Source organism: Chiloscyllium plagiosum, chromosome 18 (genome assembly GCF_004010195.1).
Source record: "Chiloscyllium plagiosum isolate BGI_BamShark_2017 chromosome 18, ASM401019v2, whole genome shotgun sequence".
NCBI lineage: Eukaryota > Metazoa > Chordata > Chondrichthyes > Orectolobiformes > Hemiscylliidae > Chiloscyllium > Chiloscyllium plagiosum.
In genome coordinates, this window is record NC_057727.1 from 61,295,944 (window position 1) to 61,321,327 (window position 25,384).

Below are 25,384 nucleotides of genomic sequence, written 5' to 3' on the forward strand. Positions count from 1 at the left end.
CCTGACCTCTCCTCCGCCACCCCCTCTCCGGCCTATCACCCTCACCTTAACCTCCTTCCACCTATTGCATTCCCAACGCCTCTCCCCCAAGTCCCTCCTCCCTACCTTTTATCTCAGCCTGCTTGGCACACCCTCCTCATTCCTGAAGAAGTGCTTATGCCTGAAACGTCGATTCTCCTGTTCCTTTGATGCTGCCTGACCTGCTGCGCTTTTCCAGCAACACATTGTTCAGCTCTGATCGCCAGCATCTGCAGTCCTCACTTTCTCCCAATGCTGAAATTGTCCCAGCCTCCACCAATTCCTCCAGCAATTCTTTCCAAACCTGCACCACCCTCTGCATGAACAAATTGCCCCCTTAGGTCAATTTCAAATCTTTCTCCTCTCACCCTAAATCTATGCCCTCTAGTTCTGGATTCCTCCAACCGAGGGAAAAGACATGGAACACAGAACAGTACAGGACCTTCGGCCCTCGATGTTGTGCTGACCTTTTATCCTACTCTAAGGTCAAATTAACCTACATATCCTACATTTTACTATCATCCATTTGCCTATCCATGAGTCGCTTAAATGTCCTTGATGTATCTGACTCTACCACCACTGCTGGCAGTGTATTCCACTCACCCACCACTCTCTGTGTAAACAACTTACCTCTGACATCTCCTTTAAACCTTCCTCCAATCACCTTAAAATTATACCCCCTTGTGATAAACCTTTCCACCCTGGGAAAAAGTCTCTGGCTATCCACTGTATCTATGCCTCTCAAAATCTTGTACACCTCTATCAAGTAATCTCTCATCCTCCCTCACTCCAATAAGGAAAGCCCTAGATCCCTCAACGTTTCTTTATAAAACATGCCCTTCAATGCAGTCAGTATCCTGGTAAATCTCCTCTGCACCCTCGTTAAAGCTTCCACATACTTCCTGTATTGAGGTGACCTGAACTGAACACAATATTCCAAGTGTGGTATAACCAGGAGTCTATGGAGCTGCAGCATAACCTCATGGCTCTGAAACTCAATTACCCTGCTAATGAAATCCAACACACCATACACCTTCTTAACAACCCTATCAACTTGGGTAGCAACTTTGAGGGATCTATGGATGTGGACCCAAGATTTCTCTGTTCCTCCACACTGATGAAAATCCTGCTTTTAATTCTGTAACCTGCATTCAAATCTGACCTTACAAAATGAATCACTTGACACTTTTCCAGGTTGAACTCCGTCTGCCACTTCTCAGCCCAACTCTGCATCCTGTCAATGTCCCATTGCAACCAACAACAGCCCTCCGCACTATACACAACTGCACTACCCTTCGCGACCAACCCACCCTTCCACTTCCGCATCCAAGTTATTTATAAATATCACAAAGAGCAGATGTCCCAGAACAGATCCCTGCAGAACACCACTGGTCACCGAGCTCCAAGCTGAATACTTTCCATCCACTACTACCCTCTGTTTTCTATGCACCAGCCAATTCTTATCAAATGCCTTGTTAAAATCCATATAGACAACATCCACTGCTCGACCTTCATCCAAGTGTTTTGTCACACCTCAAAGAATTCAATAAGGCTTGTGAGGCATGACCTGCCCCTCACAAAGCCATGCTGACTATCTCTAATGAAGCTGTGGTTTTCCAAATAATCATAAATCCTGTCTCTCAAAATCTTCTCCAGTAATTTGCCCACCATCGACATAGTAAAACTGATTGGTCTGTAATTCCCAGAATTATCCCTATTCCTTTCCTTAACAAAGGACTAACATCTGCCACCCTCCAATCACCTGGAACTACTCCAGCAGACAACGAGGACACAAAGGTCATCACCAAAGGCAAATCAATCTCTCCCCTCACTTTCTGTAATAACTATGGATATATTCTGTCTGGCCCAGCCGACTTATCTATCCTCACGTTTTTCAAAATTTCCAGCACATCCTCCTTCTTAACATTAACCTGTTTGAGTGTATCAGCCTGTTTCACGCTGTCCTCCCAAACAATAAGGTTCCTCTCACTAGTGAATACTGAAGTAAATATTCATTAAGGACCTCCCCTCCCTCCTCCAACTCCACTATCCCTGATCAGCCCTACCCTCACTCGTGGCAGCCTCTTGTTCCTCACACAAATGTAGAGCATCTTGGGGTTTTCCTTAGTCCTCGCCGCCAAGGCTTTTTCATTCCCATTTCGAGCTCTCCCAAGTCCAATCTTCAGTTCCTTCCTGGCTACCTTGTAACCCTCTAGAGCAGTGCCTGATCCTTGCTTCTTCAGCCTTAAGTAAGCTTCCTTCTTCCTCTTCACTAAATGTTCCACATTTCTTGTCATCCCAGGTTCCTTCACCCTACTATCACTTCCTTGCTTCAGTGGGACAAACCCATCCAGCACTAGCAGCAAGTGCTCCCTAAATAACCTCCACAATTTTGTAGTGCATTTCTCTGAGAACATCTGCTCCCAATTTATGCTCCAAATTTATGCTCCACAGTTCCTGACTAATAGCATTGCAATTCCCCCACCCCAATTAAATACTGGCTCATACTGTCTGCTACTATCCCTCCCTCATGACAATAGACTTTGTCTGTTTATCCTATCCATGCCCCTCATGATTTTGTGAACCTCTACAAGGTCACTCCGCAGCTACAGGGAAAACAACTCCAGCCTATTCAGCCTCTCCCTATAGCTTAAACCCTCCAACCATGGCAACAGCCTTGTAAGTCATTTCCGAACCCTTTCAAGTTTCACAATATCTTTCTTATATTGTTCCTTGTTTTAAAATGCTCTTGACTGTAGCATCTCAGAGCCCTCCCGAGTTACTCTCCTCCTTCCAGATTAGGCAGTCAAGGGTGTGTAACTGCAACAGGAGCTCTTTGCCTTCACACTTCAATGCCTCAGTGGGGACACTCTGTGCTCCAGCAGCCCCGTTGTTCTTGAGCTGGTGGATGGTCTTCTCTACTTTGTTTGGGGCTGAGGCACTGCTGAGCCTGTGGCATGCAGTGTACTGTGGGATACGGTCAAGGATACTCGGATCGATGATACAGCCCTGGTTGAGGAGGTCTCTGAGGTCTCCCCCAGCATAGTTTAATGGCTTCTTTCTCTTTGATAAGAGTCACTCCCTCTTTGGCCGGCAGTGGGGTGGGGCCACAGGTGTTTGGGCGATAAGATGGAATTTAAATGGATTATGAAGTTTTAAAGTGATCACTCCAAGTTCACCCAACAATCTTGCTACAGGACTTTTTTCAACAGGAAAAAATAAAATTCTCATATTTAATTTAAATGTACAACCTAAAACAAATAACAGGAGTATTAAACATTATGGATTGATTTTTCCAGGAATGGCAGAAATCTCGGAGATGAAAGTACAGGAGGTCTCGCTTTGTCCAGCAGCACCACTCAGGGCAGATGTTTTTCTGACAGTGACTCATTAAGTGGCTGCCACTGGGACCATAGTATCACTCAAACATGAATGTTTTTGCATTTGATGCCAACCAGTCTGCTTTTTCCTGGGTGGTGTCAAGCTTCTTGGTGCTGCACACATGCAAATGCAACGTATTCCATCACAGATGGAATAGATAGTGGTCAGGCATTGGGGAGTCAGGAGGTGACTACTTGCTTGAGGATTCCTAACCTTGGACCTACTCTTAAAGGCACAATATTTATATGGCTAGTCCAGTTTAGGATTCTGGTCAATGGTAACCCCCAGGACGTTGATAGGATAAAAGTTAAGGCACTGTACTTTTTCTGCAACTGAGCTGGGCAGAGGAGGTGTTATTTTTAAATATTTCCTCCATCGAGAGATTGCTTGCACTGGATAACTACATCTAGCGTATTTCACAATATATCAATTCATTCACGAGTTTTGTGAAGTAATGGCTGAGCAAAAGGGAGATGAGACATTGCCAGGTGATCATGCTGTTCAGCTGAGCAGGGAGGGATAACACGTGTGTCAGTGAGCTCCTCTCAGGATGCTCCTGTAGATTCTTGATTTAACAAGTGATTCAAGGGTTATGAGAAAAAAAATGATAATGGGGCCACATTCATTCAGCCATGATTTCATTGAAAGGCAGAGCAGGCTCAAAAGGCAGAGTGGCCTAGTGCTGCATATTTCTTATGATCTGATGATTATCATCAGTGCCGCTGGTAGCAAGAACCACTGAGGGAACATAGGACATTCAAGAGGAGGACAGGAACTGAAAGTGGTGGGACCCATGCGAGTGAGCCTGTCTCACTGGGACCAGTCGGAGAGTGGAGGGGTGTTGGAGTTGGAGGGTCAACTTGAACAGCTGGGAGGTCTTCCTTGGGGAAGTCTTACCATGAGCAGGGCCTTTCCTTGCCCACTGGGCAGCCGATTAGTTCCTTCCCACAACCAGCCGGCAGACAACTACCTTTCACTGTACCATCACCAGCAGCACAATCAGGTCCTTGACTGACAGCTTTACAGCTTTCTTTGGGCTCTTAATTGGTTCCACCATCCTGAACATAACAGGGGGGGGGGGAATCTGAAAGACAAAAGGCTCCTCTTTCTATGCCATTCCATCTGATTTAGTAGCATCCTGCATCAGAGTCTGTGCCCAAAGATAGACCTATGCATATACAGGTATTTGCATTATACAGGTAAATTTGTGCTTTGAGAATTTGTCATGAAGGATGAGGAAGCTCGAATTGAAAATTGTTGTTTGTCTTTTTAATGCTGGCTCTGAAAGAGATTAGATTCTGTTTTCAGTACCTGATGTGCTGAATCTAAATTATGATTTGGAATCTAATCTAAATTAGAGAGAGATAGCAGAGTACAGCAACTGCATATCAACCGAATAACCTTTGTTATCGTTTAATTATTGAAAGTATATTGCACTTGTGACATTAATATAGGAAGACTGCTATAGTTTTGACTGCTAAATACAGCAACAATTTTCAATATTCTGCTAAAAAATATTTACAGCTACCAAGTTCTGTGTAGAAAATAATGCAATGACCTTTACCTCATAAAAAGAAAACAACTGAACCTGAAGGCAACAAATCCAACTGACAAACACCAGCACTCACTGGGAAATAGTGAGAAATGCCAGAAAACATTGGCAAAAATCATCAGCACTCAAAACAAATGACTTATTTCATTCTCTGCCATAAATCTGTTGCCACACATTTGTCCTGGTCCTTGTAATACTGGATAAAGCGACTCTTAAACAACATGTCTACATCCATTTAACACGCAAAGCAATTGCTTTCACTTTGGATAAACCTATCTGGATGTGAGGTGCTAATCACCCTTAAAGTAAACTAGGACATCAAGATCCCTTGCAGCAGTCAAGTAAAACTGAAAGGATCATACCTTAATGTCATCTTGCCAACGGTGCTCCTTCTGAAACTGCTCTGCGGCCTTGGCCAGTCTCTACAGGAAAACAAAGATTCAGAATGAGGACTGACAATCAGATACATAAAGTAGAACTAAGAACTACCACAAACAGCAACATGATGATAACAAGCTTATCTATTTTAAGTGACTACTATTAAGTGATAAATATTCAGGACACCAGGGAAAATTGCCACCTCCTTTTCTTGAAAATAGTTCATGGCCCTCAGTTTAACATCTCATCTGAAAGATGGCACACCCAATTGGACAGCTCTCCTGCAGTATTATACTGGAGAACGAGCTTAGAATTTTGAGGGAAGACTTGAACACAAGTTAGTAACAGAAATGTTGAACTGTGAACAGTGAAGGCACGATAACAAAAGCAGTGAAAAGTTCAATGATAGCATTACAATGACTGCATGTCAATTTACTGGCTCTGAAACATGCTGGCACCTTCTAGTGCCAAGAAATCAAGCTCTTGTTCTTTGTCAAATTCCTATATCAACAGTTAGTGCATAAACATAAACCTGTCATGCTGTAATTACATCCTCCCAAACAACCCTGGCACTACAGTAACAATAGCAAGTTAAATTTATGCTCATGGTTTCCAATAAAAATGTGAGCACATCGAAATTGACAAGTATAGCCAGACTTCACATTTTTAATGCACAATATACTGTATATTATTGATTTGTGGCCTCACTTGTAAGAAATTACTAAGTGAATTTTGAATTTTAAATTTTGAGATTACATATTATGACACAGCATTTGTCCTTACACAAAGTTATAAAACCAAAAATAGATCAGATCATATTGTTTCAAGCAGGAAAATATTTCTTACTGAAATAGTTAACGGGCAATGTAACAGGACAGCATAAAACAAACCATATATTTGAACACAAAGCTATTGATGTAGTTTAGCTCTCCAAGGTTACAATTATAACTGATGTCTTCCACAATTTGAGCACAAGATGTTAAGAAAAGTGAAAAATTTCTGAACGTGATCAAATTTACAAGTTCAATTTAACACCTTCTATATTTTCAGATATAATTTACTACAAATACAAGATGCATCTGTTTGTACTGATATGTAAACAAACAATTTTGGAATAATGGGAATTTATAATTTCCATTCCTGTTTTAATTTTTTTAAATTACATATATCAATTAACATTTCTGCATATTTCCAACTGGACATATGAGAAATAAATTACCTAATAAAAACACTTGACTGGGCCACAAAGTACACCATGTTGGATAGGATGAGATAATATTTCCATGGTGGGTTATGCATTGGCTCAAAAAACCATGACGAGGGAGAATTGTTTATTGAGTCAGAAAGAGTGATTCATAATAATGTATTATGTCAGTTTGTGTGTTCAACTGCAATGTATTGGATTAGTATGCATGCTTTACAATGTTGTGCTGGGTCACTCTGCGTGCTTTACAATAAAATGCTATGTCAGTGTGTTGTTTTTTACAGTAATGCTCTGGGTTAGTTGCCAGTGTTTTGCAACAATGTATGTATTCAGCAAAATATGTATTCAGTGTAATGTAATATTTAATGTAATGTTCTGCAAAGTACTGAGCCAGTCATGTGTTTTACAGTGACATACTGGTACAGGGTCATACCATATTATAGCATAGAAAGAGGTCATTTAGCCTATTGTGTCCACGTCTGTCATCTAGTATCTATTGAGCTCTAATCCCATTTCTAGCACTTGGCCTTGCATACACCAGCAATTCAAGTATTCATCTAATTACTTCTTAAATATTGTGAAGGTTTCTGTCTCCATTGCCCTTGCACACAGTGAGTTCCAGATACCCACCATCCTCCGAATGAAAACACAAGTCTTTAAATCCCATCTAAACCTCTTTTCCCTTACCTTATATCTATGTCCCCCATAGATATAAATTCCTATGTGGTGTGTTTTACATTACATGTAGGGTCAGTATGCTGTGTTTTACATTGCAGCACATTGTCAGTTTTTTTGTTTTTCACAATAATACCCCTACTGGCATAAAATTAAGTAAAGAGGAGGAAAACAACAACAAACTGCCATTCATAGATGTCGCAGTAGAGTGAACAGCCAATGGGGAACTTCAAACCAGTGTCTACAGGAAAGCAACACATATGGACCAAATATTGAACTACAGAAGCAATCATCCCAACACCCACAAACGAAGCTGCATTAGAACATCATTTCAACGAGCCACCACACACAGCAGCACAGAAGAACTACACAGAGAAAAGGAAAATCACCTATACAGTGTATTCAAAAAGAATGGGTCCCCAATGAATGCCAATTTCATAGCAACAAACCCAAACAAGCAGACAAAACACACCCAGAAACCCTAGCCACTCTCCCCTATATCAAAGGCATCTCCAAAATAACTGCCTAACTACTCAGACTACTTGGCATCGTGGTAGCCCACAAACCACCAACACACTAAAACAGCAGCTAATGAACTTGAAAAACCCTATATAGGCAACAAGTAAAATTAACGTCATTTACAAAATACCTTGCAAGAACTGTAAACAGGACAAACAGGCAGAAAACTAGCCACCAGGATACATGAACATGAACATCAACAAGCCACAAAACCACATGCCCCACTCTCACTAGTATCTTTACATACGGACGAGGAAGAACACCACTTCAACTGGGATAACCCATCCATCCTAGGACGAGCCAAATAGAGGCACACATGAGAATTCCTAGACACGCGGCATTCCAACCTGAACTCTATCAACCAACACATTGACTTGGATCCCATTTACCACCACCTGAGAAAAAGAACAGGAAATAACATCACCACAGGAAATGACATCACCAACCCTAGGAAACTGAAACATATAAATGGAAAGCAGGCTACACCATTAGTGTTTCATTTGGTGGATCACTGAAGATGTTACCTAGTATGGTGATAAAATGTCTGGAAAAAAAAATGAACCTTCCAGCTCAGCAAGCAAATGTACATCAATTGGGTCAGTGTAGTGCATTTTATATCACAGTGCAAGGTCAGTGTGGTATGTTTTACATTAAAGTGCAGGGTCAGCCTAATGCATTTGATGTTATTGTGCAGGGTAAGTATGCTGTGTTGTACATTAATCTCTAGGATCAGTATGGTGTTTTTACAAAGTGGTACTGGGTCCTTTGTGTTTTAGTGGATTGCTTGGTCAATGTGGTGTGTTTCACAGCAAAGTTAGTGTAGTCTGTTGTACATTAACATGCAGGGTCACTGTGGTTTGTTTAACAGTCAAGTGCAGGGTAAGTGAAGTGTGTTTTGCATTGAAGTGTAGGGTCAATGTGGTCTTTTGTACATTAGAATACATAGTTAGTGTGGTGTTGTTTACATTAGTATGTAGGCTCAGTATAGTGTGTTTTATACTACAATATAGTGTCAGTATTCTTTGTTTTACATTATACTGTAGGTTCATTATACTGTGCTTTACATTACAGTGTATGATCAGTGTGGTCTGATTTATAGTAGAGTGCAGCGTCAGTATGGGTGGATTTTACATAGAAGTGCAGGGTTCAACTCTATATTTTATAGAACAGTGCAGTGTCAGTGCTCTGTGTTTTACATTTTACAGCAGGATAAGAATACTGTGTTTTACAATTCAGTGCAGGGTCAGTGTGATGTGCTTATATCATAGGGTAAGTGCAGTGTGTTTTACAGTAAAGTATAAAGTCAGTATAGTGTTTTGTATATTAGAATGCAGGGTCAGTTATGTGTTTTACAGTTATGCTTGGTCAGTGTGCAGTTTTTACACTAGTGTGGGGTGGGTGTCGTGTGTATTTATGTTGCAGTTCAGGTTTAATATGGTGTACTCTGGGCCAGTTTGGTGCATTGTACATTGTAGCACATTGTCAGATTGCTGTGATTTACAGGGGAATACTTGGCCAGTGTGGCAGGTTTCCCTGCAAAGTAAACTCAGTGTGGTGTGTTTCACAGCAAAGTACCCTGAGAGTGTGGTGTGTTGTACATAAACATGCAGGATCACTGTGGTTTGTTTTACAGTAAAGTGCAGGGTCAGTGTGGTATGGTTTACTGAGAAATGCAGCATTTGTGTCTAGTGTTTTGTAATGTAGGGTCTGTGTGGCAGGTTTCACATTAAAGTGCTGGATCAATAGCTTTGTGTTCTAGAGTAACGTACTGGGCCGTTCTACTGCATTGTATAAGGGTATACTAGGTTAAGTTGTATTGTTTTGCAGCTATGTATTCAATCAGTCTTTCTGTTCTGGTGTACTGCATTGAGTTCAAGTGACACATTCCACAGTAATGGATCAGTGTGTGCACCTTACAGAAACATACTGGGTCAGTATGGCTATTGTCACAAGTCACTGTAGTACTTTTCTGGGGAAAACAAGTTCTGTTGTTCCCACAGTATCACTAAAGTTAAAGATTTCAAATTATACACTGAATTCCACAATTTGCCTGTCTTTTTGTTCCAGGTTGACTCATGTCAAGTTCTTCACTTCTTCAAATGAATACAGACAGACATAGTCAAACATGCATTGAAAAAAAATGTTATGGGTTAGGGATAATTCTGGGAAAGCAATTCAGTGATCCTTGCCAACAGGATTTACTGAGGTGATCCCTTTCTGACCAAAGCACTGTTTCTTGATCTTCTTTTTCCAGAAAATTTCACTTCTTTGTGGGGGGCACAGGTGACTGGTTCCTCCTGATAGAGACTCCTGATTTACAAATTAAACATCACAACTTCTAGCAACTGCTCAAAGAAAAGTATAGTGGCTTTCTTCATACTTAACATAGCTTTTACTGAAGAGAACAGAAAGAGCTCCTGAGATAGTGGAGATCTGAAAGCTTCTCCCTATCTTCTTTACAGCTCTAAGCTTGTACGCTACCTAGGAACTGATCACATAGTTGTTCGCAGACAGAAGGTGTTTGTCATCAATAACTGATCACTAGTAAACAAACCAATCGGCTACTTGTTGCGAGATGAATCTCCAATTGTACATACCTCTCAGCTTATCTGCAAACAACACTCCAGCTACTGCTTGACCTAGCAGCTGTGCTTAGTGAATACCAGGTTACTTGTTTTTTAAATCTTCATTAATCCTTTAGCAATGATGGCTTTTGAGAAAATTCTTTTCTAACTTCAGTTCACAATCAAAACCACTTAAAAATAAAAAGGCCCCATGGTCTTTACACTCTGTAGAGTCAAAAACATCTGAGTGTTCCTGGCACCTTTCAATGTCAAGCCATCCTTCAATGATAACATTTCATTGCGAATTCAGTTGTGGATCACTTGCTCTTTCTTGCTGAACTTCATTTCATTGGTGCTGACCAAAAATCATCAGACTGACTTAAAGTACATCTTCCACTCCTATGTCCATTACTTTTCACTTTTAAGTCTAGTGACATTTCTGTATTCTTGTCTGGATTTGATAATCTACATAGTGTATCAGACGTGACTTTTCGTTATTCATTCCTTGGAGGAGTACTGATTCATCAGTCAAGGGAGGATGGTACGTGGTAATCAGCAGGAGGTTTTTTTTTTGCCTATGTTTAACCTGAATCCATAAGACTTCATGGGGTCCAAAGTCAATGTTGAGGAATCCCAGGGCAACTCCCTTTTGACTGTATACCACTGTGCTGCAACTCTACTGGGTCAGTCTGTGATGGTGGTATTTGGGATATTCACCGTTTTAAGGTATGATTCTGAGTATGACTATGTCAGACTGCTGCTTGATTCATCTGTGTGAGAACTCTCCCAATTTTGGCACTTCCTCCTTTGTTTTGCTCTTCCAGGAACAAACCTTTGAGCAAAGGAGTTGGGACATCATGTTGAGTTTGTACAGGTTATGGGGAGACCTCTTCTGGAGTACTACGTGCAGGTCTGGTTGCCCTGTAATAGGAAGGATATTGTTGAACTGGAGAAGGTTCCGGAAGGATTTACCAGGATGCTGCTGGGAATTGAGGGTTTGAGATACAAAAATAGACTGGGAGGTTCAGGGGTGAACATATCGAGGTTTATAAAATCATGAGGGACATAGATAAGATGAAGGACAGAAGTATTTTCCCTTGGGTGCGGGAGTTCAAAACTGGGGCATATTTTTAAGGTGAGAGGAGAAAGATTTAAAAATAACATGAGGTGCAACTTTTTCACAGTATTTCATGTGTGGAAAGAATTTCCATAGGAAGCGGTGGGGTGTTTGATCATAGTTTGTCTGTTACCTGTATTTGCCTTATGTTAATTCTGTGATATTAAAACAAAAATCTATTTTGGCACAGTTTAGAGATAGAAATTAATATACAGACATTAACATGAAGAAAAAGTGTGCTTATGACAAGTGCCAGGTAGAAAATACAATTAAGAGGAATATTGGAGGTTCAAAGATGAGATGATAGAGCAAACAAGTCAAGAAGAATTATTTGAAAAGACTAGCATCCAACAAAGAGGTGTCTCAAAGTCTTCTACAGCTACACAAATATTCAAATGGCGGTAAAAGGGGAAGAAGAGCTGATGAAGAACCAAAAAATCGATTGATACCTGGAAGCAAGGCACATAGCCGTGGTGTTAAATGAACAGTTTACATCTGTCTCTACCAAAGAGAGAGATGCTACCCAGGCCTAGGTGACACAGGAGGGACTCGGTCACTAAAAAGGTCCAAAATTGATTGGGGAGAAGTGTTGGATAGACTTTTGGTTCTTAAAGTTGACAAGGCATTAAAAAGACACAGGATGAGATGCAACCAAGGATTTAGAAGGAAGTGAAAGTGGAAACTAACAGGGATTAGCCTCAATCTTTCAATCTTCCCTAGACTCAGGGGAGGTGCCAGAAGACTGGAAAATTGTAAATATTATAGACTCGTTCAAAGGTTTTCAGGATAGGCCCAGAAATTACACTCCAGTCAGTTTAACTTTGGAAGTGAGGAAGTTTCACGGGACAGAATCAGTAGTTTAATGGAAAAAAAAGTAGGTGGATTAGGAAGAGTCCGTATGGATTTCTAAAGGATAAAGTTTAACAAACTGGCTGGAATCTTTTGAAGAAAACAGGAAGGGTCGTTGAGGGTAGCACTCTTGATATAGTGTACAAGGACTTACAGAAGGTATTTGATACAGTGCCACACAATAGACTTGAGGAAAGTTATAGATCATGGAATAACAGGGTCAATAGCACATTGGGTACAAAATTGGCTGAGTGATTGGAAATAGACAATAATGGACAATAGATAATTTTTCAGGTTGGAGAAAAGCATGTAGTAGAGTTCCCAATGGTCAGTATTGGGACTCTGGCTTTTCCTCAGACTTATTAGTGATCTAGAGTTTGGTGTGCAGAAGATAATTTCAAAGCTTGTAGGTGACACAAAACTTGGAGGAATTGTACTTTGCGAGGAACACAGTGTAGAACTCCAGAAAGGCATAAAGGTTGGCAGAGTGGGTAAATAAGTGACAGATGAATATCAATGCAGACATGATGCATTTTAGTGGGAAGAACAATTATAAAGGGGGTGCTGGAGCAGAGGAACCTGGGTACAAATGTGCAAAAATCTAAAGTGGCAGGACCGGTAAAGAGAGCAGTAAGTAAAGCATACAGTATGCTCATTACAGTCTTTCTTGAAACCTGGACAAAATATCTGAATTCAAGAGATTAAGTGACAAAAAGGCTAACCTTGACATGAAGGCCATATTTGATCAAGTATAGCATCAAGGTTCCCTAGCAAAACTGAAATCAATGAGAATCAGCAGGAAAACTCTCTGCTTAACCCTTTTCAGTTGTTTTATCAACAATCTTCTCTTTGTAGTAACATCAGAAGTCAGGATGTTCACCAAGAATTACACAATGTTCAGCACCACTCACAATTCCTCCGATACTGAAGCAATCCACATTCATATACTTAAAGACCTGGACAATATCCAGCCTTGAGCTGAATAATGGTAAGTAACATTTGTACTGCTAGGCAATGACGATCCCTAGTATAAGGAAATCCACCCATCATCCCTTGATGTTCCAAGTCATTACCATCACTGAATCCCTCACTGTTAACAGCCTGGGGATTCCCAGTGACCAGAAATTCAACTGGGCTAGCCATATAAATACAGTGACTACAAGAGCAGATCAGAGGCTAGGAATTGGGCAGCAGATAACTCTCATTCTGACTCCCCAAATGTCCACTATCCACATGGTACAAGCTAGGAGTGTGATAAAATACTCCCCACCTGTCTGAAAGACAGCATTTTTAACAACACTCAAGAAGCTTGACATCATCCAGGACAAAGCAGCCTACTTGATTAGTACCACATCTACAAACATTCACTCCTCCCACTGTAACATTCAGTACCAGTATGATGTACCATCTTACAAGATGCACTACAGAATTTACCAAGGTTCTTATACAGCACCTTCCAAACTCCAGTCCACTTCCATCTAGAAGGACAAGGACAGCAGATACAGGGGAACACACCATCACCTGGCAGGTTTCCCTCAGAGACACTGACCACCCTGACATGGATATATATTGTTGTTCCTTCAGTGTCACTGCATCAAAATCCCAGGATTCCTGCCATAACATCAATATGAATTGACCCATAGCACATGGACAGTGTACTTCAAATAGGCATCTTCTCAAAGGCAAATTATAATATTATCACCCTGGTTCAATTTAAAATTTGTTATTACTAGTGGAAGAGCAGATCTAGAAAGGAAATCTGTACAGCCCACCAAACTCTGGTGCAATAATTCAAACCCTTACATCTTCCATTATTCCAAACGTATATCTACTTCCCTTCCCAGGTGGCAGAGTGTTGAGGCAGAAGCTGCAATAAAATGTTTTAAAAGAGATTAAAGTTGTGAATTGAAAACAAGGCACATTAAAGATTATGGGATCAAACAAGAACTCCTGCAGAGAGCAGACTGTTGGAGATTTGATCAGTCGGTTTTGATGCTACAACATTCTGAGTCAATTACATAGGGCTCAGTATTCATTATTTATGACATAATGATGGGTCTATAGATTTAAACTGGTGCATTGCAAATATTTTCCAATTGATTTTTCATTCTAAACTGTACAAGCCAGCATCATCAATACTTCAAGTCCAATTAACAATGGTAAGCTCATAAATTTACTTCTGTTGCCAGTGTACAGATTAGCAAACCCAGACTATCAGCAGACATGAAGCAGCAGAGTCCGAAGGTCCATAGAAGATTGACTAAAGTCTTGTAATGAGGTTCTTCATTGTCCAGGTACATTTCATTATCATTGTTAGAGATTAAATGTGTAGGACCTCAGCTCAAATAGTGGCACTAATTTACAGCTGCCTTTTTAAACACCCAGAATTCATTAACCTGGGTCGTTTTTGCCGGGTAGGACTTGAAATTGGATTACATGGGCAGTACATAAAGTCATCCAGCACCTCTTATGGGAGAGCCAAAGAAATTTCACATGATACCAGTTCGCCCTGACTTCAGTCATTGGTAAGATTGGAGTCCATTATTAAGGATGAGATTGCAGAGTACTTGGGAGTGCATGGTAAAATAGGGCAGAGTTAGCATGGCTTGTTCAAGAAGAGGTCATGCCTGACAAATCTGTTAGAATCCTTTAAGGAGGTAATGAGCAATAAGACAAAGGATAGCCAATGGACAACATTTATTTGGATTTCCAGAAGGCCTTTGACAAGGTGCTGCATAGGAGGCTGCTAAATATGGTAAGTGCCCATGGTGTTAGGGGCAAGATACCAATATGGATAAAGGATTAGCTAACTGGTAGAAAGCAGAGTAGGGATAAAGTGGTCTTTGTCAGGATGACAAAGTGACTAGTGGAGTTCCACAGGGGTCAGTGGTATGCAACTATTCATATCACACATTAACGATCTGAATGAAGGAATAGAAGGTATTGTTGTTAACTTTACAGATAACACAAAGGTAGGTGGAGGGACCAGTAGTGTTGAGGTAGCAGGTAGTCTGCACCTGACAGTCTTCAATAAATAAATAATGCTTTCACTCATTAAAATCCAAGCAGTTTGCAACAGCCTTCAAGACAATGTGGTAAAACTCTGGCAACTGTCTTCTTGAATGCTAATTTCACGTTGCTTACACACATTATGATACATCCAGCTATATTAGTTCTGTAATGAGTGAAATACTTCAAGACACAGTCAAAAGCTGATTAAACATTTGGAGTAGATATAGTGGGGAAGCCTGCAGCAGAAATCACTAATTTTTTTGCAATTATATCTTTTTCATATCCCATTTCAGCTTTGTCTTAATCTTTAAATAAACTTGAAATGGATTCTTACTTTGTAAACTTTAACTTCGACCCAAGAGGAACTGCACTTTGATTAAGTCAAAATTCATCAATTATGTACTTAGTAGCAGTGTTTTAAAGCCACAGATTTTAGTCCTTTTCCCAAGGATATCTGTGTTTTGGCTGGATACTGTTCTGCCCCTAAATGTTTATGCCAAAGTTTTGTTTTTTTTTTTAACTCTTTTTTTTTGAAAAAGAACAATTGTCCTTTATTGTATTAACCATAATGACCCTTATATTACACAGGACATTGAATAGTTTTAAATGGAGCAATCAATGAGATAGAGTTGGATTGATGGATAGTATACATTTGAGACGTCATCAAGGATGGATTAACAATCTGAGATTTTTGGAAAGCAACAGAGACAATACGCTTTGTTCAAAAATTATAGTTTGGGAAAGTTGGGATGGGAGATTTGAAAGGCTGGAATAGAGCCAGAAATTTGGCTTCAAGGCTTACTGCTTCCAATGTGCTGCTGCAGTTGAAGGGTCAAAAGTCAACCACTGAAGAATACAGAGGGAAGGGACACTGATGGAGTGACTGACTAAAGATCTCCTCCGCCTCCCAACTCCACATGTAAAGTTGGAGACACGGTGTGTATATGCCGAAGATTGTTTCACTATTTTAGATACTTAATTAATTTGGGGTTACTTTAGCATTTTCGTATATAGAAACATAACAGAAGTCTGCTCAGCCATTCAGTATAATCATGGCTGATCGAACACTTCAAAGCCCTTTACTCACTCTCTCCCCATAATCTTGTATATCATTGCTAATCAGAAACCTGTTTGTTAACTTATGCCTTAAATATACATAATGACTGAACCCCTTGTGGTAGAGAATTCCAAAAGTTCCACACCACCTGAGTGAAATAATTTCTCCTCATCAGACCTAAGTAGCATCCTATAGCCTCTCTCAAACCCTGGGCAATATCTTACCTGCAACTAGCCTATCTATCCCTTTAATGAAGCCGAAGTCTTGGAAATTGTTGTCCCTTTAAAACTGAGTTATTTTTGTAATCCAGGTTTAGTATTTCCAGTGTAGCGTGAGATCTTATTTAATTGTTACAAATAAAAGATTCACTAGGCACCACATTACTCTAATATGAGAAAGCATTGAAGAATTGAAAACTAACCTTCAAATGGACAAAAGTCACCCAATGTTATGAGTAGGTGCCCATTGTCATTCGCTACAAGGATTCAAACAACTGTTTGACACAGTGTAAGCTACCAGCTGCTAGAAATGGGGTATGCCAGCAAGTGCTCAGGGGCAGAGGGCAATTCTCATTAGGCAGTTGTGGGCAGCGCTCCTTGTTGAGGAACTGTCTTTTCCATTTGGAAGATGAGGAGGAGGAAGACCCCTGGAAGAGCTCTCTAATACTTGAACTGGCAAGCAGGATGCTGCCCTCACAAGTTTAACAAGACAGACACATTCTCTGCCCATAGCCTGTCTATCCTCAGATTTCAGTGAACTATATACTTTGTCTAACTGACTAATGCATCATATCTAAATTGCTGCTATCTAACAAACTCAAACTATGAAATTTCCTTACAAATGGTAATATTAAGTAAATGTGATCACAAACTCTCAAATCTTACATAAGTCCTTTGTCACTCATTCCTGTTATGTCCAGAGTATGGCTCCAAAATTAAGCAATCTGCAGGGGTGTGAACTACAGTCATTGCAAAGATAAATCGCCATAGTTCCAGAGGTCTGCTTTCTCATTAGAGAAATCCAGGGCTCCTGAAGAAGGGCTCACGTCAATTCTCCTGCTCCTTGGATGCTGCCTGACCTGCTGCGCTTTTCCAGCAACACATTTTCAGTTCGAATCAGCCAACTGAGCTAACCAACCTCACAGCATAGCACTAACCTTTTCATACTAACCAGTGATTAGATTAGATTAGATTAGATTACAGTGTGGAAACAGGCCCTTCGGCCCAACAAGTCCACACCGACCCGCCGAAGCGAAACCCACCCATACCCCTACATTTACCCCTTACCTAACACTACGGGCAATTTAGTATGGCCAATTCACCTAACCTGCACATCTTTGGACTGTGGGAGGAAACCGGAGCACCCGGAGGAAACCCACGCAGACACGGGGAGAACGTGCAAACTCCACACAGTCAGTCGCCTGAGTCGGGAATTGAACCCGGGTCTCTGGCGCTGCGAGGCAGCAGTGCTAACCACTGTGCCACCGTGCCGCCCACCGTGCATATACAGAAGCAGGCAAAACGCATTCGGACAATTCCACCTATAAATTGTCTGCTCACCTAGTGCCCCTTCTGTAAGTTCTTATTGAATTTACTTACACCATCCTTTCAGGTAGCACATTCCAGATCATAAAAACCATTCCTTTTGGGTAAGATCAAGTGTCTGCTCTTATCAGAACGGGTGTCGAGTTGCGAGTCATCAGAGCTAGTTTAGATCATCACTGGATCATGATTGGAGGATCGTTTGGTTGTGCTGACCTGCTCTTGATGGATCTTCATGCTGGCTTCGGTCTAATGCCAATTCAGGGACCAGTCATCCTAGGAGCTATGGCCTCAGCACCCGCCCGCAGCGCAGGCCAGGGCATTCGCAACATAGTCAGGGTTACTGTGAAGAAGGTGGAGGAGCATACACCATCGATCGGGCAGTGTTCATCAAGAAGATTCTGCTCGAGTGCTGTGGGTTTGATGCAGCAGATGTGTACTGATCCACGAAAACACCAAGTGTCACTACGTACTGAGGTTCTACCTGTCCCCGGTGTTGCGAAGGATGGGCCTGGCCTCGCTGCCGCGGAACGCTCTGAGTAGTTGGACCGTTCCGTATCACCTGTCCTTCGTGGAGAAATTTATCAAGAAAAACACCTCTGACCACAAGTCCATCAGGAAGTGGTCAGCATGTAGTGTCCTTGAGACCCTTCAGGACATGGAGAGGGCGGATCCTATCGAGCCGTTCCCTGAGCAGACTGGCAAAGCCATTTGGCAGAATGCCTCATCGCCAGAACTTTCCAACAAGCACCAAGACATGGCTTGGCTGGTGGTGAGAAGGGCTTTGCCTGTGAGATCCTTTATGCACGTCCGGACTCTCAGCCGCACCGCACGCTGCCCTCGAAGCGGCTGCTGGGGGGACGAGACTGTCACACATCTCCTTCTGAAATGTGCCTACGCAGAAGGGGTCTGGAGAGGAATGCAGTGGTGTTTGTCGAGGTTTGTCCCGAGCAGCGCCGTGAAGTGGGACTCCATGCTCTACAGCCTGTTCCCTGGGACGCACACCGAGACGAACATCAACTGTGCCTGGAGGATCATCAATTCGGTGAACTACGCTCTCTGGGCGGTCTGAAACTTGTTGATCTTCCAGCTGAAGGAGTTGACCCTGAATGAGTGTTGCAGACTGGCACATTCCAAGGTCCAGGACTATGTGTTGAGGGACGTGCTGAAGCTTGAGGCAGCTGCTGCCAAGGTGCGGTGGGGAAAGACCACCGTGTAACGTCTGCCTGCCTAAAGAAGAACAGGGGTCCCACGCAGTCATTTGGGCTCTGCTGACGCCTCAGCTAAAAATGTAATCGTACAGACCTGTAAATAGGAATGATTACTCTGCTTCAGTATGCAAAGAAATGGAATGTTTACATATGTATGGCATATCCAACTGTACAAACCATCAAATTATTTTATGAATAAAGGAGATATTTGAAATAAAAATAAACATGTACTGATCCATCAGGATCTCACAGGCAGAGCCGTTCTCACCACCAGCCAAGCAATGTCTTGGTGCTTGTTGGAAAGTTCTGGCGATGAGGCATTCTGCCAAATGGCTTTGCCAGTCTGCTCAGGGAACCACTCGATAGGATCCGCCCTCTCCTTTTCCCGAAGGACTCTCAGCCGCACTGCACGCTGCCCTCGAAGCGGCTGTGGAGGGGACGAGACTGTAACACACCTCCTTCTGGAATGTGCCTATGCAGAAGAAGTCTGGGGAGGAATGCAGTGGTGTTGTCGAGGTTCGTTCCGAGCAGCGCCGTGACGCGGGACTCCGTGCTCTACGGTCTGTTTCCCGGGACGCACACCAAGACGAACATTAACTGTGCCTGGAGGATCATCAACTCGGTGAAGGACGCTCTCTGGGTGGTCCGAAACCTGCTGATCTTCCAGCTGAAGGAGTTGACCCCGACTGAGTGTTGCAGACTGGCACATTCCAAGGTCCAGGACTACATGTTGAGGGATGCGTGAAGCTTGGGGCAGCTGCCGCCAAGGCGAGGTGGGGAAAGACCACTGTGTAATATCTGCCTGCCTCAGAGGAACAGGGCGCCCACGCAATCTTTTGGGCTCTGCTGACGCCTCAGCTAAATATATGGACATATGATTGATAAACATACAGACCTGTATATATAAATGATAAATTCTGATCTCTGTATGCAAATGTTTACGTATGTATGGCATGACCAACTGTACAGACCATCAAATTATTTTATGAATAAAGTATATTTTTGAAATTAAAAAAAAAGTACTGCCTGCTCAAGGACAGATTACCTGTTCGTGTCCCGAATATTCTCCGTCAAATCCACCGACGTCAAGCTGGTGTTCTTCTCTGACTACTGCCTCCTGCTGGCTGACTGTCACCAAGCTGTTGACCCCAGGAAACATTAAGGAGCTCAAGAAGGATTACGCAGGTTGGAGAACCGCAACGCCTCTCTTTGATTCTCCAGCGGACTGGTGGGAAACAGTAAAAGGGAACATCAAGAGGTTCATCATCCTCAAAGGTGTTCAGGTGAGAGAGAGGTGGGGAAAACTGTCCTAACTCCAGGAAAATATGCAGAACCTGCTCCTGCTGCAGACGATGGGGGTCGATATCACGGAGGACCACCAGAAGGTGAAGGGCCAGCAAGCCTCGCTCTTTGCCCCGGAGACCTCCAAGATAATCTTCTGGTCTAGGGTCCGCTCGGTGGAGCAGGACGAGACGTGCTCACGTTTCTTCTTCCAGAAGGTACACAAAGAGAGCTCCGTGCTCAGCAGACTGAAAGAAGAAGATGGTTCGGTAACGTCATCTCAGGCTGACATCATGAGAATCAGCAAATCCTTGTATGCCAGTCTGTATGACTCGAAGCCATATGAGAGCACAGCCTCCCAATCATTCCTGTCTTCTATCACGGAGGTCTTAGACGACAGAACACGGGAGAGGCTGGACCAGCCGTTATCTCTGGATAAGCTGACCAAGGCCCTTGAGTCCTTCGAAAAGAATAAAACTCCCGGAAGCAACGGCTTACCGGTCGAGCTCAATTCCGCTCTGTGGGACTTGATTGGTCAGGACCTGCTGGAGGTGTATGTCAGTATGCCTCGGGCAGGTACCATGAGTGAATCCATGAGGAAAGGCATCATCACCCTCATCTACAAGCGGAAGGGGGATAGGGAGGAACTCAGAAATTGGAGACTAATCTCACTATTAAGCACGGATTACAAAATCTTGTCAAAGGTCATCGCCAACCGGGTCAGGTCTGCTCTGGGATTGGTGATCCACCCTGACCAAACCTGTGCTGTACCAGGCAGCAAGATCGCTGAGAGTCTCGCACTCCTCAGGGATACGATCGCCTATGTGCAGGACAGGGGGTTGGACACCTGCCTCATCAGCCTGGACCAGTTCTCTCCAAAATGGGCTTTGTGGAGGGAATCTGCAATTAGATCAGACTGCTGTACACCAATATTGTCAGTGCAGTCTCAATCAATGGGTGGGAATCAGATTCCCAATCAGCTTTCCAATCAGATCTGGAGTCAGGCAGGGCTGCCCTCTCTCTCATGCCTTGTTTGTGTGCTGCATAGAGCCATTTGCCGAGTCTATCAGGAAGGATGCGAGCCTGAGCGGGGTGACTATTCCTGGCATTGGGGCCTACAGGTTAAGGCCTCCCTGTACATGGATGACATCGCCGTTTTCTGCTCGGAACCCCTGTCCGTGCACAGACTCATATGTATATGTGACCAGTTCGAACGGGCCTCGGGAGCCAAGGTCAACCGAGGCAAGAGCGAGGCCATGCTCTTCGGGAACTGGGCTGACCAATCCTCGATCCCCTTCACCGTCAGGCCTGACCACCTGAATGTGCTGGATATTTGGTTCAGAGGGGCTGGGGCGTGTTTTTCCCCCTGTTGTCCAGATCTTTGTACACTGTGTCCCTTCGGACCCAGTTAATCTTTGATCTCCACATGAAGTGGAAGATGGCCCGGGTGACTGCGGCGGCAAGACTTGGGAGGAGTGAATCAGGAAAGCGAGGCAGAAACTAGGCAGATGGGAGCAACAGTCGCTCTCCATCGCAGGAAAAAACCTGGTCATCAGGTGTGAGGTACTGTCAGTTTGTTATATGTGGCACAGGGCTGGCCTATTCCCAGAACCTGTGCCGCTGCAGTCACCCGGGCCATCTTCCACTTCATGTGGAGATCAAAGATGGACCGGGTCTGAAGGGACACAATGTACAAAGATCTGGCAACAGGGGGAAAAACACACCCAGTGCCACCCTCACTCTGATGGCCACCTTTGTGTGTGGCTGCATCAAGCTGTGTGTGGATCCCCAGTACGCAAACACCAAGTGTCACTACGTACTGAGGTTCTACCTGTCCCAGTATTGCGAAGGATGGGCCTGGCCTGGCTGCCGCGGAACTCTCCAAGTAGTTGGACCATTTCGTATCACCTGTCCTTCGTGGAGAAATTTATGAAGTAAAACACCTTTGACCACAAGTCCATCAGGAAGTGGTCAGCACGTCGGGTCCTTGAGACCCTTCGGGAAAAGGAGTGGGCGGATTCTATTGAGCGGTTCCCTGGGCAGACTGTCAAAGTCATTTGGGAGAATGCCTCATCGCCAGAACTTTCCAACTAGCACCAAGACATGGCTTGGCTGGTGGTGAGAAGGGCTCTGCTGGTGCAATCCTTTATGCACGCCCGGACTCTCTACCCCACTGCACGCTGCCCTCGAAGCGGCTGTGGAGGGGACGAGACTGTCACACACCTCCTTCTGGAATGTGCCTATACAAAGGAAGTCTGGAGAAGAATGCAGTGGTGTTTGTCGTGGTTCATCCCGAGCAGCTCTGTGACATGGGACTCCGTGCTCTACGGTCTGTTCCCCAGGACGCGCACAGAGACGAATATCAACTGTGCCTGGAGGATCATCAACTCGGTGAAGGACACTCTTTGATCTGCCTGAAACCTGTTGATTTTCAGCTGAAGGAGTTGATCCTGACTGAGTGTTGCAGACTGGCACATTCCAAGGTCCAGGACTAGGTGCAGAGGGACGCGCTTGGGGCAGCTGCTGCCAAGGTGCGATGGGGAAAGACTATCGTGTAAGGTCTGCCTGCCTAAGAAGAACAGGAGGCCCACCCAGTAATTGGGCTCCGCTGACGCCTCAGCAGAACATCTGGATAGTCAATGTAAAGATTTGCACATACAAATGATTAATTCCGATCTCTGTATGTAAAGAAATGGAATGTATGCGTGTGTATGGCATTACCAATTGTACAGATATCAAAATCATTTTATGAATAAAGTATATTTTTGAAATTAAAAAAAAGAAAACCATTGTAATGATATTTCTCTTGTACTTCTTTTGCTAATTATCTTAAATCCCAGATGTCTAGTTAATGGTCCTGCTTCAAGTGGAAATGGTTGTGCTTGACTTTTCAAAACTCCTCAGAATTTGAACCCTTCTTTCAGAGCTCCCCTTAGTTTGCATTTTTTCATTGAGTGATCACATTGCTCAGGTAAAAGTCAACCTCTAGCCCAAACAGGAGCTAGCCAGACGGCCATGGTTACTACCTGATGTCTTCGGATCCAGGAAGGCAGCATGTACTGGGAAGACTCACTACAGAAACTTATGTGTTAATAATGAGCACAATTCAGAAATTTAACTCACATTCCTCAATCTAAACCCAACGATAGGTAATTGTGTATGAATGCACATTGTGAAACGAATCATGTTCAAATTAGTCAACGTAACATCAAAGGACAGAAAACCAAATACTCAACCAAGCCCCATTTCTAATGAATTTTAATGTTGCCTGAGGTGACACTGTGCTGACAAATCTCCCTCACCCCTTCACAGTTCTCTCATGTTTTTATTCCATGGTTTTCCTTAGGCTGAAGTGAGATAGCAGAGACAGATGGATTCGCAATCTGTGTAGCTCCTACTGTCTCTGAATCAGACTGAAAATATTCTCAGCTCCAATCACCAAGCTTTCCAAAACACTACTAACAGGGGCTGTCATTGTCCCTCTGATATTTTCATTGACAGTGTAATTAATTAAGTTATTCAGACCTATGTGCCTCAACGCATATGGATAAACTGTTAAAAGCTGACAGTTAAGAGCAGTAGAGATTACAGGTAAACAGAGGACTTAATCATGATTTTCAAAGCCATGAGTCTTGAGGCACAGTGGATAATGTCTCTTCTTCTGAGCCAGAAGCTCTGAATGTTATTGCCAGTCTGGGGCTTAATGAGCAAGAAGCATACATTTATAACATTATACTTTCAATTTTCTTATGACAGGCAGTAAGAGTGGGAAAGTCTTCTCAGCCATGCTTTTGTGGAGTTGTGCCCCTCGAGCTGGTGGTAGGCTGGTGACTGAAGGAGAAATCTGGTGTGTAAACTCTAAACATCTGCTTTGTCTGCCCTTGTGTCATGAGACATGGAGAGAACCAAGGAAGTCAGAAAGAATTCAATATCAGAAATGATCTGGACTTTGGTTAAGAAAATGCTAAAGCGATTGACAAAGGAAGCAAAGACACACTAAGAAAAACGTTCTTAAGAAGCAAGCAGTTGGGATGTCGCCTGCAGTTTCTGACAGTATGGTAGAGCCACGTTCAATTGTGGCTTCAGTGAAGATTTGGATAAACACCTGAAAAGAAAAAAAACATAGGTTTATGGGGAAAGGGCAGAACGTGACACTAGCTGAGTTGCTTTTGTGGTGAGCTGACACAGGCAGTACTTGCTGATTTTTATAGGAATTTAGCAAAGTGTCAATTTTGCCAAGTTTCATGGGGGATTTCTGTCCATGAGGCTTAGTGAGAATTCTCATGCCTATTTGCAAACTCGCCTCTTTAGCTGTGTACCACTCCCTTATTATGCACTGTTCCACTTTCTGCAGACATCAGTACTTGCCGCTGCTTGGAACTGGGATTCCCAGCCAAAGCACCATATTTAATACAAAGTTGTACAACCAGATCAAGCCCCAGTAGGTCAGAGCCACCCAGTGTGATTCTTGTCAATTGGCCCAGATGACATGTTGGAAAAAGGGAAGTTGACACACCATTTTGCCAACAGGGACCTGGAGGTCTTGGACAGGGTTGTGTAGAGGAGGGCCATCCTCTTCCTCTAGGACCAGCTGAGGAGATCATACCACCAGACCCTGACAACCTGATATGAGGTTGTCACTCAAGTCAGTGTGGTATCCATGGTCCAGAGGAATGCCCCATAATACCACAAGATTGTTGGTGATCTCCTCCGCTGCCATCCTCTTCTCTCTGCTATCTCACACTCACTGTAACTCAGCTACCACACCCATCTCCAAACATTTTCCCTCAGTCACTCTCTTCCACCCAATCCCTCCACACTACTAGTTCTGCCTGGCTTCTTGCTGCCTACTCATTCAGACAAATCACCTCACCACCTTTCCCCACCTCCAGCCAAACTAACAGCTGTGTCAGTCACTTTCATCTCACTCAATCCTCCCCTTTGTCTGATTTCAGAAAAAAATATCATAATAGGGTGAGAAGAGGCAAGATCGGTGGTGGGTTGCTCAACATTTGGCCCATTGCT

At 43.1% G+C, this 25,384-nt stretch overlaps 1 protein-coding gene across 4 annotated transcripts in view; it reads right to left on the reverse strand.

Moving 5' to 3' along the window:
* The window catches only part of cacna2d2a (calcium channel, voltage-dependent, alpha 2/delta subunit 2a), an 810,266-nt gene that overhangs the window by 443,747 nt on the left and 341,135 nt on the right, over positions 1 to 25,384 (reverse strand). For all 4 annotated transcript variants that reach the window (XM_043708454.1, XM_043708453.1, XM_043708452.1 and 1 more), the window contains exon 4: positions 5,314 to 5,373. In XM_043708454.1, the coding sequence (XP_043564389.1) occupies positions 5,314 to 5,373 (60 nt within the window). The remainder of the gene's footprint in view (positions 1 to 5,313; positions 5,374 to 25,384) is intronic.